This window comes from Candoia aspera, chromosome 2, assembly GCF_035149785.1.
Source record: "Candoia aspera isolate rCanAsp1 chromosome 2, rCanAsp1.hap2, whole genome shotgun sequence".
Lineage (NCBI taxonomy): Eukaryota > Metazoa > Chordata > Lepidosauria > Squamata > Boidae > Candoia > Candoia aspera.
The window spans coordinates 124,123,466-124,142,955 of NC_086154.1; the positions used below are offsets into that span (position 1 = coordinate 124,123,466).

The 19,490-nt window shown below is 45.6% G+C and overlaps 1 protein-coding gene across 1 annotated transcript; it reads right to left on the reverse strand.

The window, feature by feature from the left end:
- Window positions 1-511: 511 nt before the first annotated feature.
- Window positions 512-19,240, reverse strand: MILR1 (mast cell immunoglobulin like receptor 1). Its single transcript, XM_063292941.1, has 6 exons — window positions 19,204-19,240; window positions 15,542-15,853; window positions 7,095-7,208; window positions 5,958-6,002; window positions 1,536-1,607; window positions 512-571 (listed from the first exon to the last, which is right to left on the reverse strand). The coding sequence occupies exons 1-6, from the start codon at window positions 19,238-19,240 to the stop codon at window positions 519-521; spliced, it is 633 nt and encodes a 210-aa protein (XP_063149011.1). The 3' UTR covers window positions 512-518.
- Window positions 19,241-19,490: the final 250 nt, after the last annotated feature.

Consider the following 19,490-nt stretch of genomic DNA (forward strand, 5'->3'; position numbering starts at 1 on the left):
AAAGGTGAAGAGGAGGAGGCACTGTTGGCTTGTGTCTGGCCTTCACAGATGATTTCTCTGTTGCAGGAGATGACAGAGGATAAGGCAGTCTACCAGCCAGAGCCTAGGGAGGAAGCCTGCACCAGTCTAAGTGAGAGAGGTGTCTGACCTGTAGATACTTAGAGGCAAGGAGGGGTATTCCTTGCCTCCATTTCCATCATGGCAGTCTTAGTGCCTTGACCATTCAAAAGTAGTTCTGAATTATATATATCTTACACATATTTGTCATTTGTCAGTTTCTTTCTCTTAACACTATAACTCACAAGGGTTATAGTGAGTGAACTAAAATGGTTCAAAACTCTTTACCGCCAAATTTTTTTGGCATGGTGGAAATAGATGAAATTCCAGGGAGCGCAGTGATGTTCAGACACACATTCAGAAGTTAGATTGCCTGCTCTGTTGTACAAATGAAGAGTGACAAGAATAATGCAGAACTAAAGAATAATTTAAAAATTCATCCTTGTCATAAAAAATCACTCTTATCTACAGATGACTTCTGCATAGTTCACTGTATTATCCTCACTGATGATCACTAGAATAGAAACAAACGTCATAGGTAAATTTTTAAAATGCTACCACACTGAGCAGACATTCTAAGAATAACCCTTAAGACTAGACAATAATAGAACCTAAATCTATGCCTGCTAGTAGAAGATTGTGACAAATTGCTGCTATATATCTTAGTCTCCAGTCAGAAAGCTGATTGTGAGATGCATCTGAATGCTCATCCCACTGTGAAAATTGTGCAACGTGCACTTGGGCATGCTGGTGATTCAGGCCTATCTCTCCTGTTCTAGCAGGGTACATGCAGCTGTTCTGAACTGGATCTGGCACCATATTTGGAATTCTTGTTGAAATCATTGGAACTCACTTCTGAATAAATAGAATGGCCCCACAAAATTTCAGAAATAGACTTCACTTTCAGCTAACAATAGTTGTAGGGCAACAGTGAGGAATCTGCAGTTTTTCAGAAAATGCTGACTCACAACTCACTGCATTTTTCACTATTGGCTATTCTAGCTAGGGCTGCCAAGAGTTGCCGTCAGAAAACGGCACGTTTTCCACCCCCTTCTAGGGAACTGCAGTTAATTCTTATTTTACTATATGCTCTGCATTTTAATTACATTGCTTCACAGCCAAGTGACTTATCTCATAGATACCCTTACTACATGAAAGCTAGCAGTAGATCATCTACTAACTAACAGCAAAGAGTTCTTGTTCAGATGTGGATTTTTTCATTGTCTTTTTAAGGGAACAATTGTATGTGTGTATGTGTGTATGTATGTGTATTTTATTCATCAAGCTTGTCACCGCCCATCTCCTCCCACCAGAGGGGCTCCTCTTTAGGTATGTAGCACTAGCTAATGCTACTGCAATTACTGGCCAGTTTCACCAGCCCAAATGTACCTGCTTGGTCATCCATAGGCGGATATAGGCATGCACGTGGATGCTCACACATAACTGGAATGCTTTTGATCCACACAATATAAAATTACCGTTTCTGTAATCTTCTGTCTTGCTTTTAATTTTCACGTTGCAATATTCGTTTTCTTCAGTTACTCCATAAACTGAATAATATGCAAGGAAGAAGTCAGGTATAATAATGAGGACGTTGAATCAAGTGACATTTCTTCAAAAGGGTTTCAAACAAATGAATTAGGATATACAACATGGTTCAAACTTGAAATGATTCAAGTTCAGAATCATTCGTACTTGCAACATGAGTTTTGGTCTGAGTATGAAACAATGCAGGCTGATCTGACGTTCCCACATGAAGTAAAATAGCTGTTTTAAATGGAATCGTTTTCTCTCTTGTTTTGATGATAGGACTGGAAGTGGTTTTGCCTCTTGCAATTGGAGTGTTATCTTGAATGTTCCTCTCTGGGCTGTACAGCAGGAAGGACCTGTTATGCCCTTGCTGTTTCGGGCTTAGACCAGGTGGGAGTGACCTGGAGATGGAAATTTGGAGCAAAGTAAAAGGCATTTAAGGCACTGTGGTGCTGTGATGGAGCTGTTCTAGAGCTGACAGTTTCCCCACTCATCATGCCACTGCCCAACTGTGTAGAACGGTGCAGTGTATCCATATTGGCTAGGGACTTCTGGGAGTTGAAGACCACACATCATAATGTTTAAAAACCCTGGCCTAGGAGGTAAACTACTGTCTGTTTTTTTCTTCATGTGTGTGCAAAATAAAAACCAGTTGTAATGTAAATTCAAGAAGTATTAATACAGGGTTGATTTGATTGGCTGTCCAATAAAGGATGTGTGTCTGTACCCTATGCAGGTTCTTCAGTCAGCTTGATTGTGGAGCTTTCTGAGTACTTTTAAAGAGAAAGACTCACTGCATTTATAAAGGCATCCTGAGTCTCCGCATCAATGAGACTTACAGGTAACTTTAGCAAGCCGTCAACATAAGGATGCTTTTCCTCCCAAACATTTTCTCTATATAGTAGATGGCTTGCTTTGCTTTGGTTGGTTGCTTGAATTCTGGCTCTTTTGGAGTTTTTGAAAAAGGAAAAAGATTAACATTGGTTGGTTGGCTTATTGTGTTTTTGGTGTTTATCATTGCACTTTGTCCATTTTCATATGCCCTTTGTGTAGGCATTGGAGTGCATTTAAAAATGCAAATAACTATGTTGATTGGCCTGCTAAATGTAGGCTTGTATAAGCGCTCTGATCATGCTCTTCTATATTGTTGATTCAGTCAGTGATGGATTTTGCTGGAAAGGCATGCTTTATATTGTTTATAATGCTTTTGTATTATGTTTTGCTACAGTTTAGTTAGTATGGCTGGTTCATACAATTTGCAAGGTTACAATGCTTTCAGGAGAGTGCATTGTATGAACTCAACCGATTATATTTTATTTATAAACAAGGTTAAGCAAAAGGTTACTTTACAAGTTGTGTGAACGCAGACTTTGTTTTTGACACTTCTAATCTAGAACAAGATTATTACTGTCCGGGTTCAGATAACATGCTAAGTTATAGTTTGTTTTAGTCAAGATTTGTTGAACAAGCCATAGTAGCTTGGTGCACAGATAATGCTAAACTATAAAAATGTTTTTACAATGACAATGGCTGGGTTTGTATATCACACTGAGCCAGAAACAAACCACCTTCTAGTTTTGCAAGATCTATGAATCCATAACCTTCTTCAGGCCAAGAAAGAAAAACCAGAGAAGAGATATTCCTGCCTCTTGTCTCTCTCTCACCAACTCAGAGCCCCATGTGGTGGTATTTCTTTAATTTTCTCCAGTTTTTTTAGTTCTCAGCTGGTTAGGGTTAGAGGGCAGTTGGAAATCTAAAACAGAACAGCCTGGCCGGTGATCCTTGGTTTTTCCTGCTTCTATTGTTTCAAAACTAGTGGTATCCTTACCCTTCTATTCCGCTTACTAAGTATAGGTACCCCAACCCTAAGGCAGAGTTTGCAAGCTGTTGCAGAAAAACTGGCTGTTAATTAACGCCAAAACTAAGGTAATGGTGCTTACCAAGATACATAATAATTGTAAGTATAATTGTAAGAGAAATAATAGCACTATGGAACAAGTGAGGGAGTTTAAATATTTGGGAGTCATCTTCCTTAGTATGGAAGAATCAAACAAAAGGTGTCATTGTTCAAGACCAAAAATGCCCAGTGTGATCGTTTGATTTGCTAACTGCAGAGGCAATATTTTTGTCCCTGAACCAGGAAAGCTTTTCACGGCCAAGGTATTATGCCTTTTGCTTTACGGCACGCTGCTCTGCATGCGGAAGAGGACATTTTGACTAAATTTATAAGAGCCACTATTTCTCTGATATTCTGTCTGGGTTTGCAGACCTGCTGGCTAGACTTAAAGCCACTGACAGTTTTGGAGGGCAGGTTTAACAAGATCCCCCTGCAAGATTGCCTGCCCTGATCAGAAGGATTGGTTGAGCCTTATACCTTGTGGCTCCCTGCTCTGTGGCCCTAGAAGGGCTTAGACCACATTTGTAAGATCTATGCTCTGCATCCCCTGCTCTGTGACAAGTGTGCACTTTTGTACTTGGAAGCTGGTCTTTTCTCTGTAGGGGCATGCTGGAGAATTTGTTGAATAAACTACGAGGAAGGTTCTCTTACCCACATAATTTTCATTGTCAAGTTGGTTTTCTCCTGGAAGAAAAGCATAGGCCCAAAGTTAAGTTACTGTAGCCTCCCAGCTCAGTTCTTGCTTCAACAAACATACGAGAAAGTGTCTCTGGGGTTAAACCGATACTTCAGTTGAACATCCAGAAAGACTGAAGACTAGTCTCCCCTGCTATCAGGGTGGTATATGCAGAAGGGGATTTATCCTAGCCAGCTAGTTCTCTGATACTCAGTCTGACCTGCATAGAAGAGTGTTTTTGGTAGCTAAGCTTAAGGTCACTGATGGCTCTGTGGGGCAGGTGCCAACATCCCTCTACAAGGATGTGTGGAAGGGCTCAACTGAGTCAGTTCCTCATGGTCGCTGCACTGTCCTCTGTATCAACTGTGGCACACTGGTCTAAAAATGACCCCGCTAATTAGGTCAGCTGGTGAGGAAAAAGAAGGCTTTCTGCTAGCAGACCACCCTCCTAAAATAACCAGGAAGGCTGCTCAGTGGCAGTTGCTGTAAGGAAGACGGCTTTAAGGCCAGAACTGTTACACTCAAACTGGTAGGAATTCTTAGAGGTTTTATTAATCTATCTTAACAATAGTTAGCATTCCTTTATGTTTATTTCTGCTTGATAATGATTTTAGGTTTTGACTGTAAATAAATAAAGACAAGAACCTTTTTTATAATGGTATAGCATTCTTTCCTCATTTACTCAGCCTGAGTCTTCAGCATGGGTAGATAACAGCGCTCTCGGCGTGTGAGTGCACGTCTGTCCTTTCCCATCTTTATGTCATGTAATTTTAGAGCCGAACTATGGATCAATTCTCTCCTTGCAGCTCTTCCCCTCTTGCCTTCTGCCCTCAGCCAACTCAAATCAGCTAGCAGAGTTTCACCAGCTGGGCAACTTCTGCATGTGTGGATCCCAACCTCTCCTCATATAACATCTCAGCCAGCATGGCCATTGCTGGGAGTATTGAGAAGTTGCCCAGGTTACCAACTGGTGTGCTGCTGTTCTATGCAAAATTTTAATATGCTTATCATAGGCATCCATACCTACCCACAGTGATGCCAAAATGATAAAACATACATTGTGACATCATGGCACAAGCCTCTCCCTTTCATACTTGTGTCATGACACACATTTAGTCACTTACCCCATTCCTGGACACCTAATTCTCTGCCATTCTCACAATTTTGCCAAGCAAATTAAGCTAGGTACAAAGGAATTCTCTGAGCTCAGGAACAAGGAGGGGCGTTTGCAAAACACTGTGGAAGAATGGATGCTCATATCTCCTCAACAGGCAGTCAGCTCCCCCTTAAGTCAGGAGAGAACTAGAAAGATCAAAGGTAAAAGGGGGGCTAAAGGACACACATATCCAGCTTCTAAGATTGTTTGTTTTTCCCTATAAAAGACATGACTATGAGATTTTTTGAGACTCTAGCTTTCTTGCTTGACACTACAGTTGGTTTTTGGTTTTTGTTTGGCTTTGTTTACACGAAGCAAAATTTAATCCACAAAATAATATAGAAAAATGTAATGGTGGCAAGAATCAAGAAAAGGCCCATCATGGTGGGTTTCATGACTTTCCTCAGAAGGTTTCAATAATAGGCCGGTGACTTTTTCAAAAATATTTGCAGTGCTATACTGTAGTTTAGCAGAAAGCTGCCAGAAAGCACCAGATAAGCCTCCTATTCCATTCGTTTCAAAGCTGAAAAGATCACTAATTTACCTGCTATTTCAAAAGCTCAAAAATATTTCCTACTATTGTTAGCTTGTAACAATGTCAGTATTATATTTTATAGCAATGGTAAAATGTTGACAGTTACCAATATCATCATATACAGTGGAAATATTGGCTGACTTCAGTTTCCCTGAAAAAAAAAAGAAAAGAATTCCAGTGGTAGAAACAATGGGTTCAAGTAAACAATGGTTTCTCCTTTGTGGAAAAACTACCTCCTCCATGTTGGATTACTGCAATGTGGCCTGCTTGGGACTGCCCTTGAAGATCATCCAGAAGTTGCAATTGATCCAGAATGCAGAAGCGCAGGTAATGATGGGCATACCATGTACAATACCATTTAAGATGCTGGTTATCACCCATAAAGCCCTATGTGGCACAAAATTGGATTATTTGTGGGACCACCTATCTCCAGCTATATTGTCCCATCCCAAATGCTATTCTAGGCTGGCATGCTCCAAGTCCCTTCTTTAAATCAAGGTAATCTGGTTGGACCTAGGGAGTGTGCCTTTTCTGTAGCAGTACCTGCCCTATGGAACAGTCATCCACCCACAGTAAACAGAGGGGAAGAAAGGTTTGAGCAGGCTTTCAAGATTCTGTTATTCTACAACAATGAAAACCAGTGTACCTGAGGCCCAAAGAATCCATTTCGTCTTGCAAACCAATTAGCTGACAAACAACAAATAGACCAACCATCTAACCATGTTCATCTAACATCCTAGCCCCAATGCTTGTGGGAAAAGCCAGATTTTTAAAGCCTTACAGAGGGTGGCCAGGGTTGGGGATCGTAGGGGGTGCTGCTCTATAGAGCAAGAAGACGTCTCCTGGGTCCCATTAAATGATACTCCTTCACGAAAGGGACCCAGGGCACACCCACCCTGTTAGATCTGGTGGGAGTGAGCAGAAATGATCAGATTCAGAAGGTCCTGCAAATAACCTGACCGTGTGCTACATAGGGCTTATAGATGATAATCAACATCCTGAATTGCATCTGGAAACCCACTGGAAGCCAGTGCAGCTCACAAAACTTCAATGTTGCATGAGCATATTATAATTATGTGCACTACATTTAATTTTAATTTAACTGAAAAGTAAAGGAAATCAAAGCTGTTACCTTGTGAGGAGCAAATTGCAAATATTATGTTCTATTCTCTAGAATTTGTAGGATACCATACAGTTCTGACAAAAGGACTGTAGTCATAAACCAAGCCCAGCCAATACTCACTTGCCTTACACCAAGGAAGGATCAACAGTGGAATTGCCACAGCTACTGCAATCAGTAGCAGTAGGAGAACCAAAGGAAGCACAATGAAAGCAACTGGATTATTCCTTTCTCCTGCTGGAAGGAGAAGAAATATTCATATTAATGATAGGTAAGCCTGGATATCTTTCATCCAGTATGATGGTATTTTAAATAAATTAAACAGCAATGCCTTGGATTCTAAAATTGACATTCCACTAATTACTACTTTTTAGTCCATGGATAGCAGGAATTTCCATCAATTTTCTCCTCTGTCTGAAGACTTTCCCCTCCTTGTTACTCCCAAGTGGATCCTCAACTCTCAGGAGCAAGATTTGGAAAGATACAGGATGCAGAGAAAGAGGGACAGAATATCCAGCAAAATTCCAGCCATCTAGTCAACTAAGAGACAGCAAATTCCTGAACCTAAGCAAAACTCTGCTGTATTCATAAAAGGATCAAAATCAGTGGCTGGGCAGACATATCATACAAAGTCTTGACCTGTTTTAATAGTACACCATAAATCAAGATTTAGAACCATACCATCTCAGTTTGGACTCCATTAATGTCATGAGTGCCGTTGAGCTAAAGTAATCAGCGCAATGGCACTCATGACAATGACAAGGAAATAGGTGAAGGGGTACAAGTTAAGTAGCCATCAACCCACAACGACTAACGGCTAACAAACAATAGATAAACGGATCACGGAGCCACCCAAGCCATCAGCAGCAATACCACGGGGATCGCCCAGCTGAAAGCAATCAGCAGAAGAATGAAAACCTGAGGATGGGCGATCCTAGAAACCCTCAACCAATGGCAGGGCAACGCATGGGACAAAGGGGGGTGACGTGACCGAGAGCGAGGGGGCGCTGACCGGCGCGGGGTATTTAAACCCCGCACCGGCGCGCTCCTGTCACTCTCAGCTTTTTCTAACAACGTTGTACCTATCCTGAAATAAACCAGAGCCTGCTTTGCAACCCAGTGTCTGAACGTTATTCAGAGGTAGGCAGCGCATGACATAAAGCTGAGAGTCATAAACTCAGCCTCGCCGAGCCCCACCGGACGACAACGAGCCGCGGGAGGAGTAGACGGCGAGAAGACCAGCAAGATGAGGCCGGAACGGCGCGGGCAAGGAGGGCGAGCCGCGCGGCAAGAGACAGAGGAGGACCGACCGAGGCCAGAGGCACCGCGGACTCCCGGAGCCATGGACGCCCGCCCCACCCGACCCGAGCCTCAGCTCCAACCCCAAGGGGAGATGGCGACGGAGGCAACCCGACCGCGGGAGGGAGCAGCACGACTTCCGAAACCAGCGGAGGACCCCGCGCCCCACATCGCACCCCAGCAACGGGCGTGGAGCGACAGCCCCACGGTGCTCGACACGGAGGAGGACGACGGAGACACCCATCAGACGGAGGAGGAAGCGGACCCGCGGCGGAGGGACGATGAACCCCCCCCCCCCGAGGACGCGCCAACGGAACCGGCCCCAGCGGCGGTGCGGGCTGTGGACGAGGAGGCACGAGCTGAACTCGCGGCCATGCGGGCTCAGCTGACGGAACTCCGGACCATGCTCCAGGCGCTTATGCCCCCCGCGCCACCCAATGACGTCCCCGCACAAGCCCACACCCCGAGCGAAGCACCGAACCCACACGAGCCAGCGGAAAGCCAGCAGACGGCACAGGCGGCCGACACCGCATCCCGGGAAGCGAGAGGCGGGGCCGCGCAAAACGCCCGGGCCCCAAAGGACTTCCCCATCTTCTTCGATGGGACCCCCTCAAAACTCTCGTTTTTCGTCACCAACGCTAGGGAGTTCATGGGGAGGCACGGACACTCCTATGACTCCGAGGCCGACAAGATCGGCGCCGTGGCAATCAAACTCCAAGACAGGGCGGCGGACTGGTACGTCCAACTGTACGAGTCCAGCTCCCCCGCCCTCGCCACCTTCCCTGCGTTCATCAACGAGATGAAAAACTATTTCGAAGACCCCCTAGCCAAAGTACGGGCGAAAAGCGCACTCCAGAGACTTAAACAGGGCGCACGCACGGTCCCTGACTACGCCCTGGAGTTCAAAGCCCTCGCGGGAAAGGTCTGCGACTGGTCTGAGACCACCCTGCTGGAAATCTTCAAAAAGGGGCTCAACCGCGACGTTCTCCAATGGGCCCTCTACCGCGACGACCCAGAAACGTTACACGGGTGGATCCACCTCGCGGGGAAAGCCGAACACGCGCACCGCACCTTCCTTATGACAACCACGGAAGACACAAACTACGTCGGGAAAAAGGTACCCGCACCACACGGGGGGATGGCCGGCCCCATATACCCTAAAAAGAAGTTCGACCGGGAGCCCTGCGGGAGGTGTGGCAAATTAGGGCACAAGACGGCGGACTGCTTCGCCAACCGACCGCCGACCAGCGCGCCCAAGCCCGCCCCGAAAATTAGCCCCAAACCACCCAACCCGGGGCCGCCCCCTCACCGCCGAATGACCGTGGCCACAGCGACACCGGAAGAGGGCTGGGACGCTTACTGGGGAGAAGAGGACAATACCGACCCCGACCAGCCGGCGGGAAATGCTCCCCGCTTGCCCTGAAACGCGTGGCGAGGCAGGCGGCGGGACAGCAACGCGAACCACCTCAACGAAACGACAAAAGCTCCGTAATATTGGCAGCAATTCAACTCTCTGCCGGCAACGGAGCCACCACGGCCGCGGCACTAGTGGACTCGGGGTGCTCAAAAAACCTTATCCACCCCGACCTAGTCGCCAAACTCGAACTCCGCTGCTTCCCCCTCCCCACGCCGCTGGCATTCCACCAGCTGGACGGCTCCACAGCGGGGGGGAAACCAGCCACGCTACAAACCGAGCCGGTCACCCTGCAAATGGGCACTCACACCGAGCGCACATCGTTCGTAGTCACGCCCATCGGACGGCCCATTGCAGTCCTGGGGATGCCATGGCTCGCGAAAAACAACCCGCGGATCAACTGGGCGACCCGCACCTTCACATTCGGCGACGGCGAGTATCGAGCACCAGTACCAGCTGGCAAAAGCAACCCCACGGTAGGACGAGCGGAGGCGACCACACAAGACAACGCCGCTACCACTGCAGACCTACCGGAACAATACGCCGACTTCTCCGAGGTCTTCGGAGAAGCAGAGGCAGACCAACTACCCCCCCACCGCAAGACGGATTGCCGAATCGACCTACTGCCCGACGTCCCCCTACCTAGACCAAAGATCTATTCGATGACCCCGAAGGAGATGGCAACCCTCCGGGAGTTCATCGATAAAAACCTAGACAGGGGATTTATAGAGCCAGCATGCTCACCGGTCGGAGCCCCCGTCCTATTCCGGGAGAAGAAAGACGGGACCCTACGGCTCTGTACCGACTACCGGGGCCTAAACGCGGCTTCCCTGTCCAACAAATACCCCTTACCCCTGGTGAAGGACATGCTCGCCCACCTGTCCACGGGCAAAGTCTTTTCCAAATTGGACCTGCGCGAGGCGTACTATCGCATCCGAATCAGGGAGGGGGACGAATGGAAGACGGCGTTCAACTGCCCCCTAGGCGCTTTCCAGTACAAGGTACTGCCCTTCGGACTCGCGGGGGCCCCTGGGGTGTTCATGCAGCTCATCAATGAGGTACTGCATGAACATCTGTTTAAAGGGGTCCTGGTCTACATCGACGACGTCCTTATTTACACAAAAACATACGAGGAACACGTAACCTTAGTCAGGCAAGTCCTCGACAAGCTCAGAAGGGCGCAGCTCTATGCAAAGCCCACAAAGTGCGAGTTTCACAAAGACCGCCTAGACTATTTGGGGTATCGAATCTCCGGGGACGGCATCGAGATGGACCCCGCAAAAGTCGAAGCGGTACTAAACTGGGAGCGGCCCCGCAACAGACGGCAACTACAGAGCTTCCTGGGATTCGCGAATTTCTACAGGTCCTTCGCCCGGGGGTTCGCTGAGATAGCCCTACCCTTAACGGACCTCCTCAAAACCAAAGGGGTGGGGGACACCAGACGCGCCAAGAACCCAGGCACAGTGCTGAATTGGACTCCCGCGTGCCAGACCGCATTCGACAAGCTGAAAGCGCTGTTCACGACGGAGCCAATCCTCGCGCACCCGGACCCAGAACGGCCGTTCGTGGTCCAAGCCGACGCCTCAGACTTCTCCCTGGGAGCCATCCTCCTACAAAAAGACTCCACGGGGCTCCTGAAACCATGCGCCTACCTGTCAAGGAAGTTCTCCGAGACAGAGAGGCGATGGCACGTCTGGGAGAAAGAAGCCTTTGCGGTGAAATCGGCACTAGAAACATGGCGTCACCTACTCGAGGGAGCCACCCAACCATTCGAGGTCTGGACGGACCACCGGAACCTCGAGGCCCTACGAACGCCTAGACGCCTTAGCCCAAAACAGGTCCGATGGGCACAATTCTTCAGCCGCTTTGATTTCCAGTTGAAGTTCATGCCGGGCAAGAAGAACTTCCTGGCCGACGCCCTCTCCCGGCTGCCCCAAGACGAAGAGCCCGCCCCAGACACCATTGGGACGGTCCTATCCGCCTCGCAACTGGGGATGGCCGTGACCACCCGAAGCGGCGCACGGAGGCAGCTCGACGCTACGGCGCAGCCGACGGCGGGACAACCGGCGACGGAAAGAAGGCAACCGCAACTACCAGGGGGAATGCGCACGGACCTCGCCGCCGCCCTCAAAACCGACCCCTGGTTCCTGGCAAACCCCGACAAGGTAACGATGGCGCAAGACCTAGCATGGGGGGAAGGCAGAATCTACGTCCCGGACTCGCAACGCCAGGCGATCTTGCATAGGTCACACGACGCCAAGCAAGCGGGACACTTTGGGTTCCTCAAGACCCTACACCTAACACGGCGGCAATTCTGGTGGCCCGCGCTCAGGCGAGACGTAAAAACCTACGTGGCGTCCTGCCCAACGTGCGCTCGGGCCAAACGGGCACCAGGCAAACCCGCGGGGCTATTGCAACGGGTGGCAGAACCCTCCCGCCCATGGGAGGAAATCTCTATGGATTTTATAGTGGACCTCCCACCCAGCCAGAAGAAAACGGCCATTTGGGTGGTGAAGGACTACTTCTCAAAGCAGGCCCACTTCATCCCCTGCACGTCAGTCCCATCCTCACAACAACTAGCCAAACTCTTCCTCATCCACGTGTACAGGCTACACGGATGTCCCGCACGTGTGGTGACCGACAGGGGCACACAGTTCACCTCCAAATTCTGGCGGGCCTTCTTGAAGCTGACGGGGACCCAACAGGCCCTGTCTACGGCTTGGCATCCGCAGACGGACGGAGCCACTGAGGTTCTTAATGCCACCTTAGAGCAATTTATACGATCCTATACGAACTACCACCAGGACGACTGGGCTGAACTGCTCCCGTTCGCCGAAGTCGCATACAACAACGCCGTCCACACGAGCACGGGAAAAACCCCGTTCGAAGTAGTCTCGGGGCGCGACTTCGTCCCCATACCGGAGCTACCTCAACCCCCGGAACCCCAGGTGGACGCCAGCGACTGGGGACGGAAGATCGCGGAAGCATGGCCAGTAATCACGGCGGCGCTGAAGGAGGCACAGGCTGCTTACAAAGAGCAGGCCGACAAGCACCGGCGCCAACAACCGACGTTCCAGGCGGGGGACATGGCCTATCTCTCCACCAAGTTCCTAAAGTCAACCCAACCCTCGAAAAAACTGGGGCCTAAGTACATCGGGCCGTTCCGAGTCACGCAAATAGTGAACCCGGTAGCAATACGCCTGGACCTGCCACACAACCTCCGGAGGCTCCACCCGGTGTTCCACACCAGCCTCCTAAAACCGGCAACCACCTCCCGATGGCACCCAAGCACGCCTCAGCCCGCACCGCTTATGATCGACGGGCAACACCACTTCGAGATAAGGGACATCCTCGACTCACGCAAGCAACGAGGAACCCTACACTATCTGGTCAGGTGGAAACACTTCCCCCACCCGGAATGGGTGGCGGCGCACAACGTTAAAGCGCCTGACCTGACCAGAGCATTCCACCGGGCATACCCCGACAAACCGCAATCAAGGTCAGCAAAACCAACCCCCCCCCCCGCAGGCCTCCCCCCGCCTCCCGTGCCCCAAGGGAAGGGGCCCCCCCCAAGCCCGCGACTTGGGTGGACCTTCCCCCCCCCGGGACTCACTCCCCCCGCCCCGGGCCCACGGGGTGGTGACAAACGATCGCCAGCACCCTTCCCCCGCCCCCTGGCCGCGGGGGAGTGGCAAGCAAGTCAACAGGGCAACCTGGGGGCAACGCCCAGGAGACACAACAAAGGCGACGCACTCCAAATAAGCAAAAAAGGGCCCTACCTGGAGCTGAGCAGCACCCGACCAGCCACGCCTCTCGCCTCGCCGAACTGAGCCAAACAAACAGGGTGTGGTTGGAGCATGCGCACGCCAGGTCAGAACCCGAGCATGCGCACCATGGACACACCCTGGGAAGGCACGTGGTAGAGGGAGGAGCAAAGGGAGGGGCGACAACTACTCCGGCGGGAACTTTGAAAAAAAAAAAAAAAAAAAAAAAAAAAAAAAAAAAATGGCGTTTTGACAGCTCCATGGGGGAAACCCAGAAACCCGGGGGAGAACACTATTCGGAAAGGGGGCAGTATGTCATGAGTGCCGTTGAGCTAAAGTAATCAGCGCAATGGCACTCATGACAATGACAAGGAAATAGGTGAAGGGGTACAAGTTAAGTAGCCATCAACCCACAACGACTAACGGCTAACAAACAATAGATAAACGGATCACGGAGCCACCCAAGCCATCAGCAGCAATACCACGGGGATCGCCCAGCTGAAAGCAATCAGCAGAAGAATGAAAACCTGAGGATGGGCGATCCTAGAAACCCTCAACCAATGGCAGGGCAACGCATGGGACAAAGGGGGGTGACGTGACCGAGAGCGAGGGGGCGCTGACCGGCGCGGGGTATTTAAACCCCGCACCGGCGCGCTCCTGTCACTCTCAGCTTTTTCTAACAACGTTGTACCTATCCTGAAATAAACCAGAGCCTGCTTTGCAACCCAGTGTCTGAACGTTATTCAGAGGTAGGCAGCGCATGACAATTAAGGTGAAGGTAAACAAAACACACGATGGCTTAGTACAGAAGTTTTCAAACATTGTGATACTATGACCCGCTAAAATTATAAAGAATTTGTTTAACCCCATAAATAAATCAAATTATTTTATTGGGATTAGAGTCAGATAAAAAATAAATATACCAATGACTTGTAATGATGCAGTGTGAATCTAGAAAATAAAATAAATGGTAGAACATTATAAAATGAATCTTTCATTGGATTTTTTTAAAAATCAAATTTAAAGCATGCTTAACGGGAAGGAGGAGCTTGGGATTTACGGCCAGAAAACAAAACACTGTGCAGTGTAGAATTATTTTTTCTAATATAGAAATGTGAAGACCCCACTAATATGTTCCTTACTGCTGTTTGTAAGAGTCATTGAAAGAAAAGACAAATACAGGCAGAGACTGACTCCAGTATTGATTTTTGATGAGCTAAGGACTGGGAAATCTGATTGGTTTGGTTACTATTCTCCACTCAGTTCTTTATTGTGTGTTGTTATTTTCACTCAGTAAAGTCAGAAAAAAAAGTAAAAATGGATATTTCCTTTGTCTAGTCTGCTCTGAGCAACAGACAAAACACTGTCCTCCCCATTTGCAGTATGGTTTCTAGGACTAACACAGAAACCAACAACAATCATTAATGTTCAATGTAAAGCATAAACTTTTAAACTGGTTAGCAGTTGAGGGCACGAATGAATGGGACAGGGAGGATTTGTTACTAGAAAGTTTTCTCACTTTTTTTTAAATCTATGTTCAATAGTTCCTTATATTCTTATATGATATACTTATATATTCTTTTGTCCCTTATTCTTTTTCTTGCTTTCATATTCTACTATTTTAATAATAAAAATATGTATTAAAAATAAAAAACACTATTCTCCTTTCAAAGATATGTAAAATCTGATTTCTTGCGAGGCTAGGAATGGAGAATCTGAAATGATCCAGACGTTGCTGAATTACAGCTTCAACATCCTTCTTCACTGGACATCCTTTCATCTGCTCGAGATTCTCTTCACTTTGCTAGGAGATACTCCCCTGTAATGTTGTATCTCATTCCCAGGACATTTTCCTGCTCTTTATCTTTGAATGGTCATGGAGCAAATACAGTCTAGAGCCCTGATATAGCTATACTTACAGAGATAGTAATGATACAGAATTATGAAGGGTTACAAATTGCCCCCTTTCTTTGGGAATAAATATCAAGAGCACGAAAGGCTGTCCACTGGTCTAAAACAAACACCAAAAAAAGCAATCCCTAAAAATCCTCCTGTGATCTTAATAAGGTCTTTTTATTGGAAAATATGCATACCTCTTAATGTAAAGTTGAAACCTGAGCTATATCTTGCCTCAGTTCCCCTCTCAGCTTTGCACTTATATTCACCCAGTTCACTGCTAGAATCGATTGTGAAGTTAAATATAATTTTTTCTTCCCTCCTGTTCTGTGTTGCAGGATATAATGCTCTCATTTTGTTTAAAAATAAGGTGTATTTGATTTGCAGGCAGTTTGTCTCCCAGGAGCACTCCAATGACACGTTTCCTCCAATGGTGGTTTCTGGTGTGGGACTGTAGATTTTGAGTTTCTTCACAAACGTTGAGCAAGAAGTAACATTTTGGGGCAATTCTGTAATAAAAATTGAACATTGATTGTCAGGCAGTTCCTTTCAATATGTGTTAGAAGTGTGAGGAGAAACTCTCTTACTTTTTGCAGGGAACAAACCTGCATATCACTAATAAGACCGAACTCTTTATATCAAAGGCCATTTCGAAGAGGACAGACTGTCTAGATCAGACTGAAGTTAACTGTAGGGGTGACGATTTGTTGTGAATTTGTTCTACTGTTTTCTTTGTATTTACTTGTATACTTGTATTGGTTTTATACTTTTGATATAGTTAGATGACTGAATCAATAAAGATTCTATTCTGTCCTGTTCTATTCTGGAACAATTCTGTAATAAAAATTGAACACTAATTATCAAACAATTCCTTTCAGTATGCATTAGAAAGTGTGACTTCAGTAGCACTGACTTTTCAGCACCTTCTGATAAGGTCCTGGCCACAAAGAGATGCAGGATATAAATTGAGAGATACAAATTTCCTCTCTGCCATGTTTATATCTTAGTGTGTCTGCTGTTTGTCCAAGATTGCTAATCTCAGACTGCTTCATTTCTACCTTTGTCTTCCGAACCCACCTGCTGCCTGAGTCTCCATCTGATAGGATGTAGTGAGCTAGAAGCTCGGCTTTGCTATTCTCCTCCCATAGAAATCCTCTAATAAGCCTTTTGGTTAACAGTACAAAAAATTGCTTCATTCGTCTTACTGCTACTACTATACATTAGCTGAACTTAGGCCAATGAACTTTTCTGCAGCTTCTGGATAAGGAAACAAACACATACACAATCCATATAGAAACAAATCCATAGTCCAGGGATAAACAACAATAATAAAAGTCATTGGGAAAAATGTTTAAGTACTTTTTGTTTTACTGCCAAATCAACTTTGTTGAATAGCTTTTATTTCTGAACTATTTCTGGAGGCAGATCTTTCTGTGTTCCATTCCAAATATTCTACTTCCCCGAATAAATGCAGAATATGGATCTGTATTGGAAATCTTAAAAGTACAGCTGGATTTCTGTACTGAATGGAAAGGAAAATCCATATGATAAGCAGCTTCAGTTTCCAGCTGTATTCCAACTGCTATAAAAAAAGTCTCACATAACATTTTTTCCATAAAGACTACTGAAGATGGATGTTGCTCATTGTTGTAAGGAATTTTTATATTGTTTCTCTGAAACAGACCCTGTAAACAGATAATTTCATTTTGGGCATCTTTATTTGCTTTCAACAATGTTTCAACATCTATTGATGCTTATGATTAGAATTTTCAAGATAGGTAATTCATTCTTTCTGTGAAAAAATCACTTAACACTTAACTCTGACATTTTCTGATCTAGAGAATCAAACTACTTTGTCTCTAGGACAGCCTTTCTCAACCTTCTGACCCTGGAGGAACCCTTGAAATATTTTTCTGGCCTCGGGGAACCCCTGCACATTCAGGCTCAAATATAGGCTGGGTGTTACAAAATTATATTTGTTTCATATGTAGGCCTGTATATATGCATTAACAGTGTTCTTAAACTAAAAATAAAGAATGAAACCTCTTTAATGTGAAGTTGCCCAAATTTGAAATATTTTTTAAAATAAATCATGATCTCCCAGGGAACCCCTAGTGACCTCTCATAGAACTCGAGGGCTCCACGGAACCCTGGTTGAGAAACCCTGCTCTAGGAGCTTGCTTTCTCTTAATCCAGTGCTGTTTTTATCTGCATAAATTCCATTGCACTCAAAGACGGTAAATCATGAGCAACAGCAACTAGAATAATAAATTCCACTTCTTTCTGTGGGTAGTTCCTTTTTTTGGTCAGAAAAACATTCAGCTTTTGGCTGTTCTTTAACACCAGTTTAGCTTTGAGAAGCTTTCTCCATCAGAGGCAATAGAAGGTTTGTGTGATTCCTTCTTTCTTTCTTTCTTTCTTTCTTTCTTTCTTTCTTTCTTTCTTTCTTTCTTTCTTTCTTTCTTTCTTTCTTTGACACTGGATGCATATGTTAATACCACAGAGGAGTAAAAAGTGAAGGAAGACAAAAGGAATTTTCTACAGAGCAGGTAGGCAATAAAGCCTGCCAAAGGTGAACAGCCTCTTAAAACTGTTGGAGGTCTGAGGTGGAAATCTGAGATTTCTGAAGTCTGAACAGTGACCCAAAGCTCTCTTCCCCATCACTGCCCCCAGTCTCATTTTTCAAGCAGCCTGCATGCTGATCTGTGTTGGCATAATTTCCATTCAAGCACCTGCCATTAGAGTCATAAGTTCTGCCTTCTGGAAAGACATTGAGTTGTATATTTTTGACATTCTTCTTAAAATCCATCATCACCCCATCATTTATTCTGTACTGAGCATTTATTCTGTAGTGAGCAATGTTTCTACCCTGTAGGTGTCTTGAGTTCTGTTTAGACTTCAGTTGTCACTTACAGGGAGCCGTCTCAAGAGAGCCTTGTATCAATTTTCACTACATGTCATCATACTATTTATTGTATACTGGATACCAAAAGGGAGTAACTGAACATCATATGTATTCTGATCAATGACCGTAATAAAGTTTTGCTATTATCATAATACATAAATACAGATATTATAATCTTGACACACTAGGTGGGTTCACACATCTTTTGCTAAGCCATAGTTTGTTAACCATGGCTTGTTGAGAGTTATTGCTGTTAGGTAACTAACAAATGTAATACTGGAAATAAATAATGCAAGGTCATAACCCAGGGTGAAAAATTGGTTGGAATGGCAATTGCTGACTTTCGTTGTTCTCCTCTCTTGGCAACTAGTATTCAGTAGCAGGTTGAATCTCCATATAGTCATTTATATTCTTGCCCTTTGTGAATTTTCTCAACTTTGAATGACATCTAACAGCATGACCATCCATAGGCAGTGAATGTTATTAATTTCAATAAAGCAAGATTGGGTGGATTTGGAGCAAGGAAGGAGAGATATCAGTCTTCACTCCAAGTAAGAGAAGTGAAATTAGTTTGTAGGAGTGATTCAGAGTATAAATTCCAGATACGAGGAATTAAAATGTAGTAATAAATGTATATTCTTTTCTGCAGTCTGAGCAAGGGAGACACAGAAAATCCTCCACCATTCTGCCATCATAACAGACAACTGAATTTCCAAAGTAAGTAACATGCAATTAAAACTTTTTTATAAGTTAAAATTTTCTTTAAGATTTGATATATATTTTAAATTATGTTTGAACAGATGGTTCTGCATCCTCAGCACAAATGCTTAGCGTACATCACAACCAAGATTATGAAGTGATGGCCTTAATGAAAAAATAATATTAGATTAATAGTAGAAAATATTAATATAACCCATATTAAATGTAATTCTATAATTTCAAGGAGTAACTTACCACTTTTAGTTCTATTATCATCACCATCACCCTTCATATTTCGCACCCCTGAATGAACTGAAATTAAAAAATAATTAATATTGAATGACATTAAACAAATTGAAACCTTTCGAAGAGAAGTATTGTTAAAAACAAAGGAATTCTTACAGAATGTTAACAGGAGATACAGATATCTTAGGCTTTTGGTCATCTTCAAATAAGAATGGAGAAGTTGTTTCCTGTTTTGTGCAAAGCTGTGATTATGCCAGTGAAGCATCGTCTGAAGAGGAAGCTTGTGCAATAACTGG

What these genes read in the sequence shown, in the direction of transcription:
- MILR1 (XM_063292941.1), bottom strand. Translation starts at nt 19,240, where the DNA reads ATGAAGGGTGATGGTGATGATAATAGAACTAAAAGTG. An exon ending in CCTTCCTTGGTGTAAGGCAA is followed by an intron (nt 6,003 to 7,094) that starts GTGAGTATTGGC and finishes TTTTTTTTTCAG; the next exon opens with GGAAACTGAAGTCAGCCAAT. An exon ending in GACAGAAGATTACAGAAACG is followed by an intron (nt 572 to 1,535) that starts GTAATTTTATAT and finishes TTTCTATTCTAG; the next exon opens with TGATCATCAGTGAGGATAAT.